This window comes from Emydura macquarii, unplaced genomic scaffold (assembly GCF_026122565.2).
Source record: "Emydura macquarii macquarii isolate MOO-44397 ecotype Brisbane River unplaced genomic scaffold, CSIRO-AGI_Emac_v2 contig_1043, whole genome shotgun sequence".
Taxonomy (NCBI): domain Eukaryota; kingdom Metazoa; phylum Chordata; order Testudines; family Chelidae; genus Emydura; species Emydura macquarii.
Window position 1 is genome coordinate 11031517 of NW_027131180.1, and position 26678 is coordinate 11058194.

The window sequence follows — 26678 nt, forward strand, 5'->3', positions numbered from 1 at the left end:
TGTGTTCCAGGTCACAGTCCAGTTCCTTGAGGTAGAATGAGAGGGGTAGTCCCAGCAAGCCCTCGCCATCGCTGGCATTGGGCAGCTCCTTTAGGTTGCAAGGGCCCGGTAGATCCTCTGGCTTGCCGGGCTCTGGCAGTTCTGGCAAGTCCTTAGGACTCCAACTGGGAGGCAGCCCTGGCAGCTTCTCCTCAGGGAAGCGGTCAGGCTCCAGTCCCAGCACTATGGGAGAGACGTCATTCTCCCTCTGCTGCTCCCTCTTAACTGAGATGGGAGACCCACCCTTTATATTTCCCCCTCCTGTCCCGCCTCTCTGCTTCTGATCAGGCAGGTGTGGACTTTTTCTGGCATGCTTCTTGCACCATATTATATACTGGCTTTGTGCAATGTTGTGTTCGCTTGATTAGGTATCATCTGTAGGCAGTGGCAACACCATTAAGATCGTTGGAAAAAGATGTTTTATTTGTTAAACTTCTAAAAAGAACAGCATCACAGCTGACAAGCATTTCTTCAATAACTTTATATATTGTTCAACAGAATTTATAACACTATTTGTAACAATCTTATCTGATAACTTCCAATATTGTGACACCACAGATAGAGTCCTCTGTCCAGGTCGTTAGCCCAAAAATCCCTGCAGGTGGTCTTATTGCTATTTTATGAGTGATGCTTCAAAATAAATAAATACATTTTAGACAGAAAAGTTGTCAAATATTTTATCATTTTTCGGATTTTTTTAAAACTTAGATTCATATTTAGACCCCGAGGCAAAGCTACCATTATCATGGAGGCATAACAGGAACAAATGGACTCTACATCAGAGGTGTCAAACATCCTTTTTGGTCCGGCCCCTGGCGGCAGCGCAACACCGCAAGATGTTGCAGCGGTGCGTGACACAACCAGAGGGTACAACACCGTGAGATGTTGCGGCGGTGTGCACTGCCATGAGATCTGTGTAGTCTGGCGGTAGCGCGTGGAGCGCTGTGTGCATGAGACACAGCGCTCCAAAAGGCAGGAGAGGCACAGTGTGGTCTTGGGGCATCGTGTAGTACTATAGTTCTTAATCACTGATCGATTCTTTTAATCATAAAATAGTAGTAGTTGTAGAAGTTAATTTACTGCAGTTTTTATATTGCGGATATCTAGCAAATAAAATATAATACTACATCAAAATGGTTGTGCCTAGTATTTTGATTTATGGTATGTATGGCCCACTTGAAGTACATTTAATTCAAATCTGACCCACCATAGCAAACGAGTTTGACACCCCTGCTCTACATCAGAAGTTATCAGTAAGGTTTCATTCCCCTTGAACCACATCAATTTTTCTGTCTATGGGACAGTAAAGATAAAAATTATTTATATCTTATATTGAAAACATCTCTAAAATCAATTATTTGGACAAATTCCTTTTCCTCAGGCCAGCAAATTATACTGAAATCCCTATAGCCAATTTGTGAAGAGACTTTGGGAAGGAAATGTTTGATAAATCTGGAGATTCCTAAATGTTTTTAACAATTTTTCAGTTCTGTCATGGAACGGTACAGCTTTATCAAACACCTCATTTCCTTTGGAAATGATCTCAACTTTAATAGACCTAGACAATGAAGAGAACAATCGAACACTTTATGTACAAGCCGGTACAAATGTTTTATATTGTCATATCAAACCACCTATCCTCTGATGACTGCTGCACTTTTTCCTTTGAAGTAACTTCTCCTTCCTCACTTGAGCAATCAGGATGGAAAGGGACAGCAAATCATTTTATATATAAGCTTGTTTCTACAGGGTCTGTCATCCTCTGAAGAAATAGAGGGCATTATGGCCTCTTCTCTCACATCCTCATAGATTTAAAAAACATGTTCTTCTTGCACTTCCTTAAAAGCTTTGTTAAATAAGTGCACAATTTGAAAGTGCCATTCTTCTTACATTTCTTTCAAAGTGATACTGCTAGAGGCTTTCATCCTGAGCCTGATGCATTTACAAGAATCCTGGAAAAGTGACACCTGTCTCTTTAGACCCAAAGTGAGAGTTGCCATCTGGGAAAAGGACTTTCCTGAGTTGGAAGATGAACTGTCTCTTGGAATAGGTGATTTGTTCTGCTTCTGTGGAGATAAAACTTTTTGCTGCAATTTCATTTTTACCCCTTTCTAGTCATTGTTTATATAAATATTTTGCCTGAAGCAGCAGCCTTTTTTAAGCTTTGGGAAATAATGACCTAAGACAGGGCATTTCTTGACACCAGGTGGAAGGGCCAAAATCTCATGTGTTTCACTGGATAAACTCTGACTGACACTAAAATAAAAGCCCAAGAATCTGTATTAATATCCCAATTCGAATTTTTTTAAAAAAATGTTATTTTCATTACAGCAAAACCCACCATTTATAAGACCACAACAACCAATCAGTGCTGCAGAATTTGCAATGTTCCAAAAGTTTTTTATTTGTTTTTTAATAGTCTCTTTGGGTGTTAAGAATCCTGATTAACTGGTGAGGTTACTCATCTCTTTAATTGAACTCATCTAACCTATTTTATTACTCATCTCTTTAATGCAACTTCCTACTGGGGTAGGTTTTCCTTCAAAGAGAATACTGCTGTACAAATAATTTTAAATAACCAACAAGAAACGCCAGAGTAGAAGAGAAGGTTACTCACCCTGTGCAGTAACTGAGGTTCTTCAAGATGTATGTCCCAGTGGTGCTCCACTTCAGCTCTTGGTTGAAGAACCTCAGTTCAATCAGAGATTTCTATCAGCAGTGCTCATCTGGGTCGCGTGTGCATCGTCCCCTCTCGCAGTGCCACTGGCATCTCGATTGGCATACACGCGACCAGACACCCCGCACCCCCTCTCCCCCCGTTTCTTCTCTACCTTAGAATTCTTACTTCGAACTCTGAAGTAGAGGGGAGGAGGGTGGGTAGCGGAACACTCACAGAGACACACATCTCAAAGATTACTTTGTTACTCAATTACTGCACAGGCTGAGTAACCTTCTCTTCTTCTTTGAGTGGTGTCCCTGTGGGTGCTCTACTTCAGGTGACTTGACCAGTGCCCCTCACTGGGCAGAAGGGACTTGGGAGTTACTTCGATGAATAGATGACAGTACTGTTAGGCCTATTGATGCATCCGATCTGGAAGCCTGAGCAACGGCATAAAGTTTTGTGAAATATGTGCCGAGGCCCAAGTAGCTGCTCTACATAGGTCTGTGATTGGTATGGTACTGAGGAATGCTATAGATGTAGACAGTGGTCTGGTGGAACATGTTTTGACCCCTTGGAGGGCTTACACATTCTTTTGTTGGTAGCATAAATGAATGCACCGTGAGATCCATTTCAATAATCTCTGTATGGAAATGACTGTACCTTTGGATCATTCCATGATGAATACAAAGAGTTTAGAGGATTTTCTGAAGGGTTTTGTTCTGTCTAGATAGAAAGCTAGTGCACATCTGACATCTAATGTATGTAATAATGCATCTTGTGCATTATCATGAGGTTCTGGGAAGAATGTATATGAAAAGCTGAGGTGATTTTTGGTATAAATTTTGGGTGAAGTCTCAGAGTGACTTCATCCTTGTGAAAAATGGTGTATGGTGGGTATGCCATAAGTGCCCTAATTTCTCCCCCATGGCAGGCTGATGTAATGGCCACGAAAAATGCCACCTTCATGGACATGTGCATAAGCGAGCACATTGCTAAAGACTCAAGTGGAGCTTGGTAATACCTCACAGGACTAGGTTCAGACCCCATGGTATTGTGAGTGCACATATATTCGGGTGTATGTTCGGAATAGCCATGATGAAGTGTGGGGTGAGCAAACAGTGTGGGGTGAAGCAAACAGTGTGGGGTCTTTGATTTTATAGTGGAAGGTGGTGATGGCCGCCAAGTGAACTTGGACAGAGCTCACTGAAAGGTCTGATTTCTTTAGTTGTAGGATGTATTCAAGTACAACTGGAATCGATGCATATACAGTGGCAATGTGTTTACCTTAACACCCCATGTTGAATCTATGCCATTTTTAAAAGTAAGTCCTTCGTGTTGTACATTTTCTGCCATTTAGTAATATGTGCTTAACTTGTTCCAAACAGTTTAGTTCTTTGTGACAGAACCATGTAGGAGCCAGGCTTTCTGGTGAAGCTTCTCTTGATTTGGCTGGAGAATTCGACAGTTGTCCTAGGATAGAAGGTCACTGCACAGCGGAAGAGTGATCGGCGTGCATACTGATATCTGAAGTAGGTAAGAATACCAGGTTTGTCTGGGCCATTTGGACGCTCTCAGTATTACCTTTGCCCTGTTGGTGCATATTTTGTGCATGACTCTGGAAATCATTGGAATGGCTGGGAATGCATAAAGGGAGCCTACATTCCAACTGAGGAGAAATGCATCCCCTATCGATCCAATTCCCAGACTGTCCTCAAGCAAGAGCGGGGGCATTCGTGATTCTGTGGTGTTGCAAAGAGGTTGATGGGTGGATGACCCCATTATTGAAAAATGTCTGGGAGGATCATTTTGTTTAGTTCCCACTCGTGATTTTGACCGAACTGTCTGCTGAAGGTACCCACCGCCGTGTTCTGGCATCCTGGTAAGTAAGTGCCTGATATATTGATGTTGTGTTGGATGCACCAATTCCATAGTTTCATTGCCTCTGTGCATAGGGAGTGGGATCGTGCTCCTCCCTGACAATTTATATAAAACATGCATGTGATGTTGTCTGTCATTACACTTATCCTGTTTTTTATGAGTGGGAGGAAATGGGTGCATGTGTTGCATAGTGCGCGGAGTTCTAATAAGTTTATGCGGAGAAGTGTTTCAGTTTGGGACCATCGGCCCTGGATTGTATCATTCCATAGGTGTGCCCCCCATCCTATGAAGGATGCATCCATGGTAATCATAACCGAGGTTAATTCCTGTGAGAATAGGATCCCTGCCTGCATGTTGGTGAGTTGTGTCCACCATTGTAGAAAGTCTGACTCTGTTTGGCATTACGAGTTTTTTGTTTAGGCCATGTTTGTGTGGCGTGTAGATGGTTGCGAGCCACCCCTGTAGGCAGTGCATGTGTAGGCGTATGTGTTGCAGCACAAATGTAGTAGCCACCATGTGTCCTAAGAGTTAGAGATGTGCATGCAGTTATGTTCAGGCTGTTCTTCGCCAATGATATTAAATGGATTACGTTAAGAAACCTGTTCTCTGGTAACGACGCCTTGGCAGTTTGTGAGTCCAGGTGCGCTCCTATGAATTCCAGTTTTTGTACTGGATTCAAAGTAGACTTTTGTTTGTTTATTTTTAGACCTAGGTCTTGAAAGAGCAACGTTGTTTGTTGGGTAACTTGAACAGCTTGTGCTTGATTGTGTGCTTTTATCAGGCAGTTGTCTAAACACGGGACTATTATTACCCTTGCCTGCATAGATGTGCTGCCACTACAGTGAGCATCTTCGAAAAAACCCTTGGTGCTGTGGAAAGGCTGAAGGGTAGTACCTTGTATTGGTAGTCGATTTCCCCCAGTGAATCTGATGAATCTTCTGTGTGCTGGGTGGATTCTTACATGGAAATAGGCATCTTCTAGGTCGAGGGCTGAAAACCAGTCCCCCCATTCCAGTGCTGGTATTATAGTAGACAGTGTGACCATCCTGAATCATTGTACCTTTATGAACTTGTTGAGCCTTCTGAGATCCAAAATGGGTCTCCATTCCCCATTTTTATTTTGGGTCAAAAAGTAGTGAAACTAAAAACCCTTTCCTTTGTGTTGTGGAGGTACATGATCTACGGCACCTAGAAGTAGAAGATGGGTCACTTCTTGTTGTAACAGCTGCTCGTGAGATGGGTCCCTGAAAAGGGAAGGGGAAAGTGGTTGAATAGGGGCAGATAGAGGTAAACAGGATGGAATATCCTGAACATATAATCTCTAATGCCCATTTGTCCAATGTAATAGATGCCCATATGTGATGGAAAGGGTGTAGTCAATGTCTGAATTGTGATGGTCAGTGTTATTAACATTGGGTGATGAGGGAGGTCATTCAGACCCTCGACCAAGATTTCACAATTGTTGTTTTGTGGATGACAATTGTGATGTTGAGATATGTTGATGGGTCTGCCGTCGTCTTTGCGGTCTTTGTTTGCCACACTGTGGTTCATAATTGTTGGTGGGTGTACTGTTGGTATCTGCATGGAAATCTCCTTGTTGCAGATGTATAAATACCAAGCGTGCATAGTGTGGCTCATGAGTCCTTCATGGAGGACCTTGTTGGTTTTTGCAGCAAAGAGATTCACCTTATCGAAGGGGAGGTCCTTTATCATGGACTATAGATCTTTCGGCAAGCCTGCAGAGTGCAGCCAAGATGTCTTGCGCATTACCACAACCATGTTCTCATGGCTATATTAGCCACGTCAAGGGAAGCCTGTAAGGCAGTTCTAGCCATGAGATGACCTTCGTTTATGAGCTATCTGAATTGCTCTCTCTTCTCTTTCAGAATATCATTAATAAATTCTATGATTTTGGAGTAATTGTTGTACTCATAATTCGAGAGCAATGCGGCGTAGTTAGCCTCATGAAGTTGTAACGTAGCAGATGAGTACACTTTGTGCCCAAAAATGTCTAGCCTTTTCCAGTCATTATCCTGCAATGTAGACACATACTGAAGCTGTCTGCCCTCTTGGTTTGCTGGCTCCATAACAAGGGAGATTGGAGGGCCATGGATAAAAAGTAATTCCATACTCTTAAAGAGGACGTAATATTTTTATCTCCCCTCTTACAAGTTGGTGGAATGGTTGCTGGTATTTGTCAGATGTTGTTGACCAGCTCCAACAGTGCTTTGTCAATCGGTAAGGCGATTTTTGACGAGGAAGTGATGTGAAGAATTTGTAACAGCTTGTTGTGCGTATTTCAATCACCTCCTCAAGTGGAATTTCCAGATTTTCTGCCACTCTTTTAAAAAGTTCCTGAAACTGCATGAAGTCATCTGCAGTTGTAGGAAGAGGAGGTATTATTGCTTCATTGGGTGAGGAAGATGAGTTATGCATTGGAGGTGATGTTTCCTGCTCAATACTTTCCTCCAATTCTTCAGTAGTCTCTGGAGGTGGTTCAGATGGGTGGGACAGATTATGATGGAGATCTGGTTCTGCCCCTATAGGAGTTAGGAGGTCTGCTGTAACCCCTTGTAGAGGTAGACAATGTATCCCAGTTGGTCTATTGTACTGGGAAAGGTATTGGTGGCCCAATGGTGGTCCATACCATGATTGTTTATGGTTTCTGATATGGGACCTGTACCTTGGGGATTCAGGAGTGGTCTGGCAGGTGAGGAATGTTGGGTGAAAAAGATTCCTTCTCCTTCATCCTCGTCTCTGCTGGAAAAATGACATGGGAGAGAGAGTCTCGTCAGGTGCAATGTGCACTGGGGAGATATCTGTGCCAAACAACAGTGACTAAAGCGTGGGTGTTACATGTAGCTTTCTCTGATGGCAGTAACGTCGTTTTGAAGTGGGTTTTTGTCCTGGTGTCGACATTGGTACTGTGATTTTTGTCTATGCCGTCGTTGAGGTCAGTGTCATTGTCATGATCTATGCCATAGCGAGAGTTGGTGCTGTGGTCAGGGTCAGCTCTATCATACATGTCAGTGCCGCTGTTGGCACCAGTGCTGCTGTTTGTGCTGAAATTAACATCAAGTTAGTTGGCGGCTGTTTGACCTGTGAAATTGGTCTCTGTGTCGCATGTTTCATTGGTGCCGTAATGGAGGAGGTCAGCTTATTTTTTTACTCTCGACTCTGCACTGGAACATTGAGAGTCCGTCAGTGCTGCTGAACGGGTGGTACTTAAGGAACTTGATGCCTCGTATATACTTAATCTTGGCACTGTTGATATCACCAAGAAAGATTTTGCCTGTGAGCTTTTTACTTTTTTGTCGGTTCTCTCTGAGGTAGAGTTGAGGCTCTTTTCCGTGAAGATTTTTCTGCGGTCTGAGCTCTTCTGGACTCGGATGATGAAGTTTCCTGGCCAAGGTCAGAGGCAGGTCTCAACAACTTTTCCATTAAAATGAGTTTGAGTCAGAGATCCCTGTCCCTTCTAGCTCTGGACTTTAGGTTCTTACACTTTTAGGGTACGTGTCCCTCACCCAGACATCGAACACATTGAGAGTGTCCATCTGATGCTGCGATCGCATCTCTGCAGGACATGTATTTTTTTTAAATCGTGGTGAACCAAGCTTAATAGCAGATTCCCTGAGGAGAAAACTATTCTACGCTATGAGGAAAAATTTACCCAGTTTTTTTTTTTTTTAAATGGGGAGTGGTAAGTAATTAACTAATGACTAAATTAATACTATATAAAGACTATTTAATTGTTAAGATGAGCTAAAGGTAGGAACTGCTGAGGGCTCTGTCTTGGACCGCAGACAATTGAGAAGGAATTGAGATGGTTTGGTCACGAGTGTCCTGAGGTAACAAGGTAGCTATTCTTTACAAATTTATTTCTAAAGATCTACTCATATGTCTCTAGAAGTTTAAATTCTTCAAGTTTTTATGTGTTTGACATCTTTCTTTCACGAATTACTATTTTCTGTCCTGCAAAACAAGGTGTTAAGCTTTTTCATTTTAGAGTTTTCAGAGCCTGACTGACATTTTACATAACTAATGACAATGATTTTAAATGTACCTTTCCTACTATTCACAATGACTCTCTGCAGCACTGTATCAAAACAGGGCTCTGATTTAATAAAGAGATTGGATAAAAATGATAATTACCATAATAATATTTGCAGATACCTTTTTGTGAATGTCTTACCCTAGAATAACCAACTCTGGAGCTTCAGGATATAGACTAATCATGCCTGGGTAAGGAAGGAATGACTCTTCTCAAAACCCATATGCAACTGACTAACTGCCTTTTGTTTTCTTCTGATGCAGTAGGTTCTAACGTGGCAGATGACAGGATAGCAATCAAGATACCCTAAGAGTCTTGTCTCATATGACAATGCCTATATTTTTATTCCTACATTAAACCAGGATGGAGAGTTGAGAATAAGTGGTAGACAGACTTATTACTTTTCTTTTTTGAGACCTAGAAATTGCACATACTGAAATACCACATAGTCCCTGCAAAGGTAAAGACTGTACCAGCATATACTTTATTACTATTTCTTTATAATAAAACCGCCCAGCTGTCCTTTTCTGTACAATGAATGGAACACAAAACTCAAAGTTAGCTCTACACTGTGCTTCCTTTTTAAAACCCTTTTAGACAACTAACTTTTAAAAAGGATAGAAGTGTTTCTGACCATTTGTGAAGCTCTACAGTCTGCCTGAAATTATTTGAATCTAGGGTTCATGCCACTTCAAGACACAATATACATTTCAATAGCAGCATCTCTTACAGAAGCTTTTGGTGCAAAGCCTATGATCTATCAGTCTTAGATTCACTTCATATACATTTACAGTGTGCTTATGTACTCCTATGCCCAAACATTAAAAAAGTTACTAATGGTCTTATTGAATCAGGAGAACTACCTATGGCATCTAACCCTAATGCTGAAGCAGTCTTCACTCATGAGTTTTCACTATCATCTACTCTCTGGTCCAAAGTACTGGGAAAGGTTCTTATTACACAGCTGCAAGCCTATTAAAATTTTCATCTGAGCTTTCAGTCTCATTGCAACAATGAAATTAATTCCAGCGCATCTAAATGTAAGAATGTTTTATCAGGAGATACTGGTTCCTTTTCTCCCTTACTCCAACTGGCCCTTTGGGCAACATTCAACACTTTGGTCATAGAAACATTAGCTCACCAAGACCTGCATTTTTCCCTGAGTTGACTGTCTATTACAGCATTCCTAGACTGTTTCTATAGGCAAGTTTAAATCTAATCCACATAGTACAAATTTTGACATTGCTTCAGAGTTCTGTCCTGTGTTCTTGCTTTTTAGTACCTATGTGCTAACTCTAAGTTCTATTTTTTGCTATTCTGTCTTGGTATGAGTTTCACTGATATACTGATGTCATCCAGGTCTAGATCTTCTCTCTAATCACCATAGCACACACAGTTCTGATGTCTGCCTCTATAACAGTCATTTGGTGTAATGTAATCTTATTAACCCAAATAACATTAAAATAGAGGTTATATTGGTTGGTCTCAGATTTATGGTAATTCTTTCCAATATTTTTATTTTAATTTCATGCACAGGACTTCATTTGATGACTTTTAAAATATTGCCAGAGTGAGACCTATGATCTGGCAGAAAGATGAGACGGAAATGTTTGGAAATGTTGACAAATATTTGCATTATTTCCTGGATTGACTACTGTCATTTTCTAATAGTTCTCCCAATGGAAAACTTACCCAAAACATTGCAGCTTGACACAAGACTATTCCTGTCTTTTTCTAGCACATAATTCCCAATTTTGTTATCTCCACTAACTTCCAATATAATGCCACATTAAATGAAAGATATTATTTAGTTACAAACCCCTCAGTAAGAGCTCAGTTGATCTTTTAGACACTTTTGTTATTATAAATCCCCAGGCACTCACTCAGATTAACAGCTGGATAACTAGCCTGTCCAAAAGGGAGACTGAAGTCTTTGGCACCTTGTGGTTTTTGGTTACGGTCATGCTCTACAATTATGGAATTGGTTCTTAGCTGAGGTTCAGACCGTTGAATCCACTTGTGGGACAGATCAAGATCACCTCCCTTGCCTCAGTGGTATTTGATAACTATTCAGTCTACTGGATATGAATGATCTAGGGAATCCAAGAGTGGATCATAAGGCTGGGCAGGGCAGCAGATGAGGAAAGCAAGAGAAGAAGTAAAGAGCGTTTTGTTAATTAGAATTGGGGTCACTGATGGGAAATATTGTGAAGGAAACAAGGTAGGATGTGTGCTGCATTAGGAAGAGACTCGTATCATAGAAATTACTGTGCATAGATGACCTTGAAAACAGTTTCCAGCTGCACCCTTTGGTATGTATTTTAAGCGAGATGGAAGTCCTGACCAATGCTGCTGTGGGCTAAGAATATGAAGGAAAAGGATGAGATGTATGATGTGTGGACTTGGTACCTTCAATTATCATTTCTGGCAAGCAGGAATAGGCCATTTATAAAGGTATTTGAGTTGTTTGTTATTAGTCCTATTGGTCCCATCAGTTGTCTGTTTTCTGGGGAGTAGGATGTAAAGCTGACAATAATTCTTGATAAAACCCTGATTCCTCATGTTCAATGCAAGATCAGTGGCTGATGAAGTCAGTGTCATCCAGGAGTGTGTGTGGAGTGAAAAATCTGTTTTCTCTTCAAAGAGTTTGGATCCTTCGAATGGAAGGTCCTCCGCAGTCATTTGGACATCTTTTGGGAGGCCCAAAAATTTAATTCACGAAGCTCTCCTCTTTACTACCGCAGTTCATATGCAGTGGGCAGCTGTAACTGCAGCGTCTAATGCAGTCTGTAGTGCTGCCCTTGCCAGAAGCTGGCCCTTAGCAATGATGGCTTGGAACTGCTCCCTTTGATCATTTGGCAGATGTTCAATAAAGACACTGAGTTTCGCATAATTGATGTGATTATATTTTGCCATCAGGGCCTGATAATTTGCAATCTTAAACTGCAGGGTTGCTGATGAGTACAATTTCCTGCTGAATAAGTCTTTCCATTCCTTGCCATAGGGTGCTGATTTAGCATGGTGCTGTCTGCCACGTTCATTTATAGCATCTACCACAAGGGAATTTTGTGATGGATCGGAAAAAAAGAAAGCCCACTGGGCTTTAAAGGGGACATAATATTTTTTGTCTACCGTTTTGCATGCGGCTGTTATTGTGGACAGTGTTTGCCAGATGATTTTGACTGGGTCTAGTAGCTTCGTTGATCAGGAGTGCAATACAAGCTGATGAGGATGTATAGAGGATGTCCAGTAGCTTGTGTTGTGACTCTTTACTTCTTCAAAGAGGATCTGAAGTGAATCCGCCACTTTCTTGATGAGGTCTTGAAAATGTTTGAAGTCATCTGCCATAGATGGTGGAGGAAGCATCATGGCTTCATCTGGAGAGGATGATGAAATGCTTGTTGCTGGAATAATTTCTTTATCTGGTCTTGCCTCTTGCTCCTCAAAGGTCTTCTTTTGAGGATCACAGGGTATAGAAAGGGAAGCTGAGAGAGATTGTTTTCTTCTATCCCAATGTGAGACACTCAAGATCCTAGAGAACTGGTGTCTATAGACTGCCCAATGGTCCAAATACGGCCACTGGTGTGTGGCAATGGGCATGGGTAATGGTACCCAAGGATGTCCATTCCAAGTGGGTGGGCCTTGTCTGTTATGTTGATATTGTGGCTCTGCAGGTATTTCTAGGTGACTGGTCCCTTGACGTTGCCCTGGGGAGCTTTACACTGAGACTGAAAATATATTATCATCATCACCAGATAAAGAGGCTGTTGGTGCGTGTCTCGGTATCATGGGGAATTCAGGAGACTTCAATGGGAGTTGAGGTTTCTCAGCTTATAATAGTAATATATTAATTACATTGTAATGATCAAACATACTAAAATAATCTGAGTGTATATTCTATAAAGAAAAATAGTATTTTCATGAACGGATTTTCTTATATATGAATACAATGCTACTAAAAATAAGGAAATATGTTTTCTGAAACTGTAAGAATATCCTTAATTCATGGGAATTAACATGAATCACAATTTTAAACAGTATTCTTAATTTATCAAAAAATAACTCATTTTGCGAGTTGAAGTAAATCTACAAAGTTATAAGGAAACAATTTTCTGACAAGTGAAATTCAAAGAAAATCTAAACCACAAGACCGTTTTCAAGTGATAGCAAATATTTTGAAGTAACCAAATAATTTTCCAATTTAGAAAGTAAACTATTCCATTTTGAATGAAGTACTCAGAAGAAACAAAGTTTAACAAACATGAATAGGAATATCAGTCTAATGACGGAAAAGGAAATGTGAAAGTGGAAAATTTAAAATTAGAAAACTAGTGAAAAACCTTGAGAGAGAAGAAGTCAGGTGATGATAAAGAGCCATTTATCATTTTATTAAGAGTACTTTTACTTGGACTGGGTGTGGCCTAAGGAGGTCAAAGTGAAAATGCACACATTCAAGAAAAAGTGGAAAAAGGAAGTAGTATGTGTATAAAATGGAAGAAAATGATGAAAACTCACTGTGTGCATTCATGCGTATCTTTTCAAGTACACAATCACAGAATCATAGGATTAGAAGGGATTGCAAAGGTCATCTAGTCTAACCCCCCTGCCAAGATGCAGGATTTGTTGTGTCTAAACCATCAAAGACAGATGGCTATCTAGTCTCCTTTTGAAAGCCTCTAGTGAAGAAGCTTCCACAACCTCTCGAGTCAGTCTATTCCATTGTTCTTACAGTTAGGAAGTTTTTCCTGAGATTTAATCTAAATCTACTATGCTGTAGTTTGAACCTATTGTTTCTTGTCCTGCCCTCTGTGGCAAAAGAGAACTACTTTTTTCCATCTTTTTTATGGCAGTCTTTCAAGTATCTATCTGAGGACTGCTATCATATCCCCCCTTTAATCTCCTCTTTTCGAAACTAAACCTACCCAAGTCCTTCAGTCTTTGCTCATGTGGCATGCACTCCATCCTTTCAATCCTCTTTGTTGCTCATCTCTGGATCCTTTCCAGTTTCTCTACATCCTTTCTATACATTAGTGACCAAAATTGTACACAGTACTCCAGCTGAAGCCTAAGCAGCGCTGAGTAGAGCAGTGCTATCACCTCCCATGACTTGCATGCTATGCCTGCGTTACTGAAACCTAAAATTGCATTTACTTTTTTTGCAGCATCACATTGCTGACTTATTGATCCACCACAAATCCCAGATCCTTCTCAGCAATGCTGCTGCCGCCAAACCAGTTTTCTCCCATTCTGTATTTGTGCATTTGGTCTTTCTTCCCTAAGTGTAGCGCCTTACATTTGTCTTTGTTGAATATTATTTTGCTGTCTATAGCCCAATTTTCCAATTTATCAAGATCCCTCTGAATTTTAGCTCTATCCTCTATCATACTTGGGAACACACACAAACACACATTCACATCCACACTCATCCTTACCCTTGAATTATCTGACCTATGCATCTCTCACATACATACCAAAACAACTTTCTCATACATTCAATACACTCCTGAATACCCCTACACACACCTTATTTAATGCCCCACCCATTGAGTCACTATTCAGTCCAGCTCATCAATTCTCTTCCCTAACTCACCAAATCTATTAATTCTTGGCAACAGCTCTTCAGAGCTGCAGCATCCCTTTCAGCACCCTCTCCCTTGGTCAGGCCTCCTTGTGGCTGAAACAGTCCCCATAAGACTCTCCCCATATCTGCAGTGGCTGCCTCAACCCTTCTCCCCAACTCAGTATTCCCCCCAGTGGCAAGCACCTCCTCTCGGTTGCTCCACTACCACTACCACTGCCACCTCCCCAGTCCCCATGGAGGGGCCAGAGGTTCTGCTTTTCAACCCTGCTTGCTTATGAAGGGATCACTGCAATTGCTGGCATCTTTGGACCCTTGCTGGTAGGGAATAAGGAGTTTGTTCACTTCTGCTCCTCCCCCCCCCCCCCGAGCCTGAGGAGGGAGCCTTCAGAAAGAGGTGGAAAAAGGCTGTTATCTGCATTCATTGAGTACAAGCATGTTCTGGGTCTTACACAGCCTGCCAGAGGGGTGAGAAAATAGGGTATGCTCAGGATCTGTCCCTTAATGCCCACCAGCAGTATCTGCTTGCACATGGTTTCACAATTGCTGTACCTGCTATTCTTGCTTCATGTTCTTAAGGTTTTTTATCACAACCCTTAGACACAGAGGAGTCATACAAGAAGTGAGGATGACCTTGTAAACTGGAGTAATAGAAATGGGATGAAATGTAATAGTGCAAAATGCATTTAGGGACTAACAATAAAAATTTTTGCTATACACTGAGGACTTATCAATTGGAAGCAACAGAGGAGGAGAAAGACCTGGGTATATTGATTGATCACAGAATGACTAGGAGCCATCAATGTGATGCAGCTGTGAAAAAGGCTAATGCAGTCCTAGGATGCATCAGGCAAGGTATTTCCAGTAGAGACAGGGAAGGGTTAGTACCATTATATAAGGCACTGGTAAGACCTCATCTGGAATAATACATGCAATTCTGGTCCCCCATGTTTAAGAAAAATAAATTCAAACTGGACTTGAACAGGGTCAGAGAAGGGCTACTAGGATGATCTGAGGAATGGAAAAACCTACCTTATGAGAGGAGACTCAAAGAGCTTGGCTTGTTTAGCTTAATCAAAAGAAGGCTGAGGGGAGATATGATTGCTCTCTATACATACATCAGAGGGATAAATAGGAGTAAAGGAGTTATTTAAGTTAAGCGCCACTGTGGACACAGGAACAAATGGATATAAACTGACCATGAACAAGTTTAGGTTCGAAATTAAGTGAAGGTTTCTAACCATCAGAGGAGTGAAGTTATGGAACAGCCTTTCAAGGGGAGCAATGGGGGGCAAAAAACCTAACTGGCTTCCAAGACTGAGTTTGATAAGTTTAGGAGGGGATGGTATGATGGGACTGCCTACAATGGCATGTGACCCATCGGCGACTGCCAGTAGCAAAAATCCCCAATGGCTGGAATCAGGACACTAGATCAGGAGGGCTCTGAGTTACTACAGAAAATTCTTTCCCAGGTATCTGCCTGGTGGGTTTTTTGCCCACATGCTCAGGGTCTAGCTGATCACCATATTTGAAGCTGGGACGAAATTTCCCTCAGGTCAGATTGGCAGAGACCCTGGGGGATTTTAACGTTCCTCTGCGGCATGGGGCACAGGTCACTTGCAGGTTTGAACTAGTGTAAATGGTGAATGCTCTGTAACCTGAAGTTTTTAAACCATGATTTGAGGACTTCAGTAACTTAGCCAGAGGATAGGGGTCTATTTCAGGAGTGGGTGGGTGAAGTTCTGTGGCCTGCAATGTGTAGAAGGTCAGACTAGATGATCACAATGGTGTCTTCTGATCTTAGATTCTAGGAGACAGAATCTTACTTTTCTTTTGTTTTAGCTAAGAGCTTAGATTCTGTGTAACTAATGGCATTGGTCCTATTCACTCAAGAAGCTTCCAGCTCCTACCAGGTGAGTGGGATAGTTGCAGGATTAAGATGAAGTACAAACAGAAGAATCATTAACCTATCTAATTTAAGAGATCAGTAATAAAGAGAGATAAGCCTAGTAAAAAAAACAAAAATAATAAAAACGCCGAAAGTTAGAAATATGAAAGTGAAGAGCTGGTAGTCATTTTTCTCTTTGAAAAGCAAGTTTAGCAGTAGCCCACACTGCTTATTAGACTACATTGCACAGTACAAAACAACTAATACATTCTCATAAAATCCTCATGGGGTATTATATAATAGTATCATATATGGAGGCAAAGATATTAAGGACCTTGCCTAAAGCCACAGTAGGACTGTACTGGAGCTAGGATTAGGAATCATCCGTTCCTGGATCCCAGTCCTGTATTTTGCCCAATAGCTCGGGCCTTTTTCTTCATAGTCATTAAAGAGTGGTTATAGTCAGAAAAGTGACTCACTAATTGCTACATATACAAGGTCATTTAAAATTTTACAAGGGGAGGCTTTCTTGTAGAACTCATGGGGAAAAAAACCCATTGATTTAATTTTCAGTCTACTAAGATAGAAGAAAAGTTTCTCTAGGCATTGTCTGACATTTCACAAGAGTGTTTGCTCTATCAAGCAAGGTGATTCTCTTAATTACAGGATCAGAGAAAAACCATCTAGTTTGCATACCTGTAAGTGCCACTGTATGTTCTCCACCACAAGCAACCTTATTAACCCTTTCCAAAATTCCAGGGACAGGCTGTGGAACCCTATTATTTTTCAGCTGTTCAGGCAACAAACCTAGCTTCCCATTCTCAGGCTCTCCAAAAGTGTAGAGTTCACCATCTCCTGTGAAAATACAAAACAGAACAGGATTCATGATACTTCACTAAAAAGCAGGGCTGGCCAAGTTATTTTCTCATGCTTTCATGATTGGTAAAGTACCCTTTGCTTTTTGGGGTTTTTTTGTTTTGTTTTTTTTAAATTACAAATCCAGCAAAATGAGAGTTGTTAACATTTCCCTTTGCAAAAGAGTCTGTCAGGAATAAAACCAAAACAGCACTTGATTCTGAGAGGCATCACAACTCCCATTCTAGTCATTATTTAGTTCAACTGGAATTGCTTGCAGAGGTCTTAGCAAAGAGTGCCCCTACTAATGGAATACATGTTTGCATGGAATTTTGTTTGAAAGTCTATGCTTTCCTCCTGTGGACAGTGAGAGGGCAGAAGAGGAGAACAGCGCAAATATTGTAAAAAGGTTTGTTAATGAGCTACATAATAAGAAAAGAACCACTGTACTGAATACCAGAAATACATGCTACTATATCAAGTGCCCCAAGGTTCACCATGGCATTATCTTCATCAGAAGTAAGTTTAAGAGATTTCTCCACCTCACTATTACATAACAGCTTTCTGGGCCCCGGTGTCTCAATCTGTTAAATCCCAAATACAGCAATCCAGTCTTTTATAAAAGAGTTTCCTTTGCACTTTCCAGTTTCCACTTTTGTTTTTTTACTGTTACATCAGTCTGAGTTATCTAATCTAGCCATCTGTTTACCCTTCTACTATATTGATACAAGAGTTAAAAATTTCAGATTTATTGTGAACTGCTGTGCCAGTCTTTAAATTCTAATCTGATTTTCTGTTCCAACAGCTCTGTCAGCATTCTGCTATCTTGCTATCATAAGTAACAGCTAGGTCAAGTGGGAGAGATCTTTGGTTGCTAGGTGAAGCTCCAAGGACATAGCTATGGCCTCCACCATGCCTGAAAGAGGTCTGTAGAAACATTTTTCATAATACTTGAGTTGCTCCTTAGAATTGATGATCACAACGAGGCTCTCTCTATACCTGAAGCAGCTAGATGCAGTAACTTTTCTTTTTTAAAGACACAATTGGAGCTACTCCATCACAGTGCTCTGCCAAACTGTAAAAGCAATAGGCATTAAGCTAGTTGTAAATAATGGGAATCTGGAGGGCTGGCTTCTATTCCCAGCTCTGTCACTGATCAGCTGGGTTATTCTCTGCTCTGTGGCTGTCTCTGCGCCTGGAAAGTGGGGACAATGAAAATTACCTTCCTCTTCTTAAAGCGTTTTGATTTTGATGGATAGAAATACTATATAATAGCTAAGTATTATTAAAAGGTGCTTACTGACTAGGGGACTGATGCAAAGCTATTTAAGACAACGGATATCTTTCCGCTCATTTCAGTGGGCTTCAGATCAGGCAAGAAGTTCTTAGTCAATGTCCATACAACATTTTAAAGACATAAAGCCCTACATTAAGTGCTATATATTATTACTGTTAGGAGTTATCATGTACAGTGTCTTCATACCAAGCAAACTTTATACAAAATCATTTAATCTTTCCAAGGGAAAGACAGGTTAGTAATTTACACTTGGGTCACATTCTCTCATACATTCACATGCAACTCCCATCCATCAAAGTCAGTGGGAGTAGTGCACAACTAGCTGAGGTAGGAATTTGATTCTTAATAGATTTGGTGGAAAGAATCAGCATAAAAATTATTTACCTCTCCATATATCCTCTAAGAAACAGTTTGATTTTGTTTTTTAATCACAGGAGTTGGATTTACCAAAGCAAAAGGACAAACAAGCCTCTCACATGACAAAAATCCAAGACAAAGAAATGTTTAGATTAAGGGTTGGGTACTCAGGGAAATGTGTTAATTATGTGGCTGTAGCCATCACCTAGAACACTGGGCAACTGTCCCATTATTGATGCATAATTATAGATACATATCTGAAGTACATTTCTGAGATATGCTAATTTTGCATAATTATAGCTGAATAAATTTAAGCATTAATAAACTACATTTATAGAATTAAAAGGCAATACTAATACACACAAAAAATGTCTAAAGGATCATATCCAAGTGCTATTGAATTCAAAACACACTTTCATAAAACTAGATTTTAAATGCCCTTGATACACACAAATCAAACTCCAAAACATGAGTCCATAAGTAACTGCACTGTATATAACACTGTATTTCCTCATTTGGCCCAAGCAATTTTACATTAGAATCCTTCCCTCATGTTTATCCTTTCCCCAATCTCTGTCAGTCAGCCTTTAGATTTTGAGATCCTCAGGGTAACAGCCATGTCAAAACCAAATAAGTCTAGATAGAAATTGAAAATAAGAAGGAAAGAAAAATAATCACATACTCAAACTGAAAACAGAAACAGGTAATTAAGCCCCCACATACACTTGTCCAAACCAAATGGGTATAAATAAAATGATTAAAAAGCAAGGTGAATAAAATCAAGGACCAGTTCCAAAGCCTGCTGAAGTCAATGAAACCTAAAATGGGCAGAATAAGCAAAAGCAAAAAATTTAAATATATTTTTATTTTTAAAAATGAAAGTAGAAATTAAAAGTTCAAAAGAAATTCACCATTTGTGTTGCATTCACTCCATTTCCCTCTTCCCTTTATCAAATCCTTATTCAGTTTTTACTCTGGTAAAATCCCCACTGAAGTCAATGGGTGTTTTGCATAAGTAAAAACAGAAAAAGGACTTCAGAATTTGGTCCTGTGCAGGACAATCTGTATACAGAGCTGTGGACCAAACTAATCAGTGAGATAATTCTATTTAAATCATCTGAATTGCCCAGGGCTGAATTCGACCTGAATGTGTTTTTCTCAGAAAACTCTCCTGCTGAGCTGATGTTTAATTTTTGTGGAATATTGGCTCTTAGTTATTTGAGGCTAGATTGTGTCAACAGCAGTTAGTGGATGGTAAGGGGTAGCACAGAGCCTCCTATCCTAGGAGAAGGACAGGAGTAATCAGAGAAGCAGAATGCCACCATGAGCTCATATAATAGGCAGCATTTCTTCCTGCCACCACCTCCATGGAGGATGTAATTAGGAAGCAGTCCATGCACTCCTCCACCTGCAAATCTGCCTGGATCTTACATAGGATACACAAAGATTTTTCAAGACAGATTTTTTTTCTTCACTTTTTTCCCCTTAGTGCTGATACAGAGCAAAGTTAAGGATGTTTGCATGCCTTAACTCGCATTTCTTATTTTAATGTAAGGGTACACTTTAAAAAAAAAATCCAGTTAACTCTGAAATTCCTGGTTTAGAGTGATTTGCGGATAATTACAGCATCCCTGAAACATTTTTTATCCCTAAATTACTGATACTTCTTCTCAATCTTAGTTCCATTTTAATGCAATTTTTTGTCTGGGAATTTCACTAAAAAGTGTCACACACGTACTAAAAAAGAAATCCCAAAAGAATGTTAATATGCAGTATTTCTAATGATCTGAAGATATGTAGTATTAACCTTAAATCATTTAAGTTTTAACTTAGGACAGATTAATTGATACAAAGTAGCCAGAATGCACTGACCAAGTAAGTTATTTTGTCTCCCCAAAGCAGCACAAAGCTGCTGAAGTGCACTGGTGAATCATGTCCTTAATTTTCATTGACTTAGGCATTTAGAAGGCTGTGTTAATGAAACCAGTGCTAGATTGATTTCTAATGACCCTCTGTTTAACAGATTCCATTACACTCCTGCTTCCACTCCCTCAGCAGTGCTTTCTTAATGTGCAGTGGAGATGAGGCAGCAGTGCCTTCAGGTCAAACTGCTGGGAACTGCAGAACCTTTAAAAAGCAATAAAACAGCTGCTAGCTGCAGAAACTTTAAAAAGCAATGATAACTGGGCTAAATAATCTGCCAATGAGAACTCATTCATCTCACCTCAATCTTCTTCATACCACTAAGGCTATATCTACACTGCGGCGTGAAGTAGATTTATTTTAAATCGACTTTCACCCGCCAAATTTTAGAAGTCAGAGGATCATGATCACACCACGCTCATTGCGTCGGGGAATTAAGTCCCCACTAGCCATGCTTGGGTCAACAAGCAAAGCAGTGCACCATGGGTAGCTATCCCACAGTGCAACTAGCCACAGAGGCTTTTGGGAAGGTTGTCGTCCTCCCATGGTGCAACGTATTCCCCCACCCTCCCTTCTTGCCCCACTCCAAAACAAACAGATGATCTCCTTTTCGTGATATTTTTTCAAACCTTTCAGTCTCTGCCACACACACACCATTGGCTGAGAGGAATGGAGCCCACTCAGTTCTGCACTATTATTGTGAGTATCACGAACACCTCACGACTTATTCTGCAGTATTTTCAGGGGCAAGACAGGAGCCGCAGCATGGAAAATTGCGATGTTACAGAGGCCTCCTTGCTATAAACCATAGAACGAAACAATTCCCATTTCCTGCAGGCTGTCACACACTATATGCAGTCGGTGGAGCTCTACTTCTGACCCCAGGAAACAAGCAATGACTGGTAGGATTGCATCGTTATGAAGCTGTGGGATGAAGAGCAGTGGCTGCAGAACTTTCGAATGCAAAAGGCCACTTTCTTTAAACTTTGCAGAGAGCTCTCCCCAGCCCTGAAACACATGAATATTCGCTTGAGACCAGCTCTGACGGTGGAGAAGAGAGTGGCCATCGCTCTGTGGAAGCTAGCAACAACAGACTGCTACCGGTCAATTGGGAATCAATTCGGAGTCAGTAAATCCACCATGGGAGCAGCTGTGATTCAAGTATGCCGGGCCATTAATAGACTTCTGCTAAGAAGGGTAGTGACTTTGGGAAACGTGGAGGAAACAGTGGAAGGCTCTTCCGCAATGGTGTTCCCAAAATGTGGTGGGGAGATAGATGGCATGCAAATCCCTATCTTAGCCCCGGAACCTCTTGCCACAGAGAACTTCTCAATGGTGTTGAAGGCCCTTGTGGATCACAGGGGACGCTTCACTGACATCAAAGTGGGGTGGTCTAGAAAGGTGCATGACGTGTGCATCTTTAGTAACTCAGGTCTATTCAAAAAGATGCAGGCAGGCACTTTCTTCCCTGATCATAAAATAAATATTGGTGATGCTGAAATGCCAATAGTGATCCTGGGTGACCCTGCCTACCCCTTGCTCCCCTGGCTAATGAAGCCCTACACCGGGCCCCTGAAAAGCGAGAAGAAGCATTTTAATAATAGGCTCAGCAAGTGCAGAATGGTGGTGGAATGTGCATTTGTATGTTTAAAAGCATGCTGGCGAAGTCTGCTCACTAGGTTAGACCTCAGTGGAAAAAACCATCCCAATAGTTATCTCTGCCTACTGTGCTCCATAATGTCTGTGAAACAAAGGGGGAAGTCATTCCCATTGGGTTGGATTGTGGAAGCAGATAGGCTGGCCGCAAATTTTGAGCATCCAGATGCCACTGCAATGCTGGGAGCCAATCATGGAATGTTGCACCGGAGGAAAGCATTGGAAAACTGCTTTTGCAACAACACAACAGTAATGTGCATTGCTTACCTCTGCTGTGCTTTTACTTTGCATCCCCTACCCATCCCCCACCGAGCCAGTTCCTCCCATCTCCCTCCCTTCCAGTCCCCCCCTCCTTCTCACTGTCTTTATTCCCTTCTTATCAATAAACAAACAGTACTGAAATGTGAAGCAGTATGTTTTCTCCCACAACCTTTCCCCTTCTCCCACCCCCTCTCACTTCCCCCTCCCTTTATATCAATAAATAAATAAATAAAGAGCAATGCATTGGAAAGCAGTATTTTATTGGTGATCCTCCACATAGGGAGGGAAATGGAATAGAATGGAATTTTCCACACGCATTTTGTGGGGGGCCAAGGGTACAGAGCCCATTTTGGCTGTGCACACAGGAAATATATCACACATTCCCGTTCCTTAAAGGGGCCATCGTCTCTTTCTGCTCGCCTCAACTGGCGAGGAGTGCAGCACGTACTGCACCCTGCTCAACGTCCTCCTAGACCACTTTGGGCTGGGCTAGGAAAGACTGCATTAGCTCAGAGTTTTGCAGGGGCTGCATAAGGAGTCTCTCTTGCCACTGAGCTTCCTGAAGCTCAACCAGATGCCTCAACATGTCTGACTGCTCCCGCATTACAAGCAGCATCTCTTCTTGTGTTGAACACTCATACTCTTGTGCCTCCTTCCTGTTGTCTATGTCCATGTTCAGTTTGTCAGATAATGAAATCCTCCACGCACTTAGCTCTGTGTCAGCAGCCACGGAGACGTTCATTAGCTATTAAACATGTCATCCCGGGTTTTTTTTTTTGTTTGTTCATTTTCTTATCTGCAAAAGGCGCTCTGCAGGAGTATGAGACGGTGTTGTGTTGTGTTGTCCAGTGTGAGAGAAGCAAAGCACAAGGTACCCATTGTTAACTCACCTCATGGATGAAAAGCAATGTTACAATGTAAAAATAAGTCCCCTGAACATTTCCAAGGGAAGATTTCCACCATAATCCATTGCCTGACGATTGCAGGAGTCGGAGTGCCATTCCAGCCATAGTAAGCAAGGGGCGAGTGAATCTGTGTTAGTGAAATCCCCGGGGCCCATACTCCCTAGACCAGCATGGATGTGGGGCTCCCAATTGATCAGGCTTTTAACAGGAGGAAGAAAGGGTGAGGGGTGGGTATGGGTTAACTGTCTCTGGAGTGAAAAAATGGGAACCCATTTGCACATGCCCAAGGGCCATAGCAACAACGTACTGCTTAGGGACTTGCGGTGTGCTGAATTGAGAAACCATCCCCGTCTGTGCAATAACACACACTTTAAAAAACATTCTTGCTCGCCTACTGTAAATATGTGCCATCTTCCCTAGGTAACCATGAGTAATATCAACCTATTGAGGGTCACAGAGGCAGAAAGGGAGGATTTACTGCAAGCATCTGGCTACAGGCCTGGCCCTTATGCTGCTATGCTCTGTTCCGCAATGATGCCACTACCATTAATGACAGAGTGGCAGGGGAAAGCGTCCTATTGCTGTAGCAAGGCGCTGTGGCCTTCTTCAGAGCCTGAGTCCGAGGAAGGGTCGCGAAGCCCCTATTGGACAGAATCAGGCCCTGCAGGCCAAATCATGCGGATGCAGAGGGGCAGAGCCAGGACCAGGAAGGGAAGTATAAAAGCCCAGCAGCTAAATTAGGGGGAAGCTGCCACTGGAAGCAGACGTGTCTTTCCAGAGTCTGCAGTCTAGGCCTGACCCAGGCCCTGCAGCTGTTTGGAGCGACCGCCCCACTGACCGGAGCCTCCAAAGCCAGCCCAGACCACTGGGCCCAAGTGACTGGAGGGGGCTGCCGGGCCCGAGTGACTAGGAAAAGCTACCGGAGACCACTGAGTGGGAGAGACCCCCTGAGGCCGGCCCTGACCTGGAGGAGCTGTTCACCATCGGAGACCCACTGGAGCAGACTGAGCCTGGTGTATCGGAGGACCCCATGGGACCCTGTGACCTGGAGGAGCTACCCTCCACTGATGACCCTGAGGAGTTTCCGGACCTGCCACCGGTTGATGATGAGGGACTGGTGGGACTCCCGCTTGCCGTCTACCCCAGCAACCTGGGGGGAGACAACTGGATGCAGGTACCTGGGGACTGGGTGGGAGGAAGTAGCCCAGGGATAGCCGACTAGAAAGTGACTGAGTCCGTGGCAAAACCAGTCAGCGTGTTGCAGCTGGATCCCCGCTGACTCAATGGCAAACTACTTTGCCACTGAAACAGCCCTGGGCTGGGACGCAGTGGAGTCGGGTGAACCTGCGTCCCCCTCCCCCCTTCCCTAACCACCCCAGGAGTGCTTGGCTTCCTCTGAGCCTGCATACCAGAGGGTACCAAGCTTTGCCAGTCCCACCTGCCTGCATGGCCGGGGGCTTTCGACTATTATACTTGCCCCACCTGCTTGAGGGTGAGAGGGCTACTGACTACTTCACCAGCCCCACCCTGTTTGAGGGCAGGAGGGCTACTGACTACTTCACCAGCCCCGCCCAGTTTGAGGGCCAGGGGCTATAGACTGCTTGTGCTGGGCAGCCCCGCTTGAGAGCCGGGGGCTAAAGACTACTTTGCCTGCCCCGCCCTGCCTGAGGGCTGGGGGCAATAGACTGCTTGCCCGCCCCGCCTGTTAGAAGGCCGGGAGCTGTGGACTCCTTACGAGTCCTGCCCTACGTGAGGGCTAGGGGGCCACAGACTGCAAGGAAAGCCTGCCCCGCCTGGGGCCAGGGCTAAAGGATTCATAAGCCGTGGGCTTGTTCCCCCAGACCAAGGCACTGTGGCCTTCCTCGGAACCTGGGCCCAATGAAGGGTCGCGACGCCCCAGCTGGACCGTGCCACCACCTTATAGTTGCCCTCCCAAGAAACCTTCTCCAATGGATTGCAGAGTACCTGCATGAAAGCTTCCTGGAGATATTCATGGAGGATTCTCAGAGCATCCCTGTGCACATAAATAATCTTTTCCAGTGTGAACCCAGTGCTTAAGCACACCAAGTACGAGGAAGAACAGCCCCAATGCCACACAGACCACTTTTTCCTGCTGGTACAAGATTCTGGATGGGATATAACCAAAGACATGCAATTTGCAGTACATACTCACCAGATGTGCCTTCCCTGGCACCCCGGTCAGTCACGGTTTCCTGCATCTGGGTGGGCTGCTCCTGTGTTGCAAACAGCTCCTGGTTTTCAGGGAGAAGGGATACCACACTCGCCTGCCCCGTTATCCCCATCATCATCCTCCTCCTCGTCCACGGACTCGTCCTCATTCATCCTGAACTCGGATTCCACAGAGGTATCAACGCTGCGTGGTGGCATAATGGTGGGGTCTCCACTGAGAATCGCATGCAGCTCCTCATAAAAGCGTCATGTTTTGGGCAAGAAGACAGAACGGCTGTTAGCTTCGCTAGTTTTCTGATACGCCTGCCTCAACTCTTCGATTTTTAACGCGGCACTGTTGCGCCCCTTCTCCAACATTCCACGAGATATCTTCTCATAGATATCCAAATTTCTTTTATTGGCTCAGAGCCGAGACAGAACAGACTCTTCGCCCCACAGACCGATGAGATCCAAGATCTGTCGGCTCCAGGCTGAAGTGCATTTGGGGCGTGCAGTCACCATGGTCAGCTGTGCTGGCAAACTCTCTCCACACTGACCAAACAGGAAATAGGAATTCAAAATTTCCCAGGGCTTGTGGGGAGGAGCTATTTCCTTTTTACGTGGCCACAGTGCAGCAGAGTGCAAATGTGCAGAGCAATCAAAACAGAGCATTATGGGATACCTCCCGGAGGCCAATGATGTTGATTTACATTGCGCTCTGCCTACACTGACACTCATTCAACCCACTGAATTCAACTTCAGTGCTACGCCACTTGCAGAGGTAGTTTTATTAAGTTGAATTTTACCACGATTTAGGTCAACAGAACTGACATGCCAATGGAGACGCATACTTTAGGGGGTCAACATAAGCGGCTTTACGTCGACCTCCATTATCAGTGTAGACCAGGCCTGAGTAATGGCAACCAGCAGAAATGCTGAATGTAGATTAGCTGTAAAGGAAGAGTGGCAACTGGTTGAGTTACCGCTGATGTCACAACAGCCCCACTTAAGAGTTACCTGGGGTGCAGACTTGAGCCTGTCTGTAGCCTATCATTAATAACTTCATTACTATCTAATTTCTTCAAGCACAGCCTATGCACAAGATATCAATTAATTTTAACTATATCAAAAGTTTGAAATGTGTGTTGTTCTGTTGCCA

General features: G+C 42.7%; 1 protein-coding gene across 2 annotated transcripts in view; it reads right to left on the reverse strand.

The window, feature by feature from the left end:
- Positions 1 to 26678, reverse strand: part of RPGR (retinitis pigmentosa GTPase regulator) — a 108311-nt gene that overhangs the window by 55339 nt on the left and 26294 nt on the right. For both annotated transcript variants that reach the window (XM_067545115.1, XM_067545116.1), the window contains exon 7: positions 16793 to 16951. In XM_067545115.1, coding sequence (XP_067401216.1) covers positions 16793 to 16951 — 159 coding nt within the window. The remainder of the gene's footprint in view (positions 1 to 16792; positions 16952 to 26678) is intronic.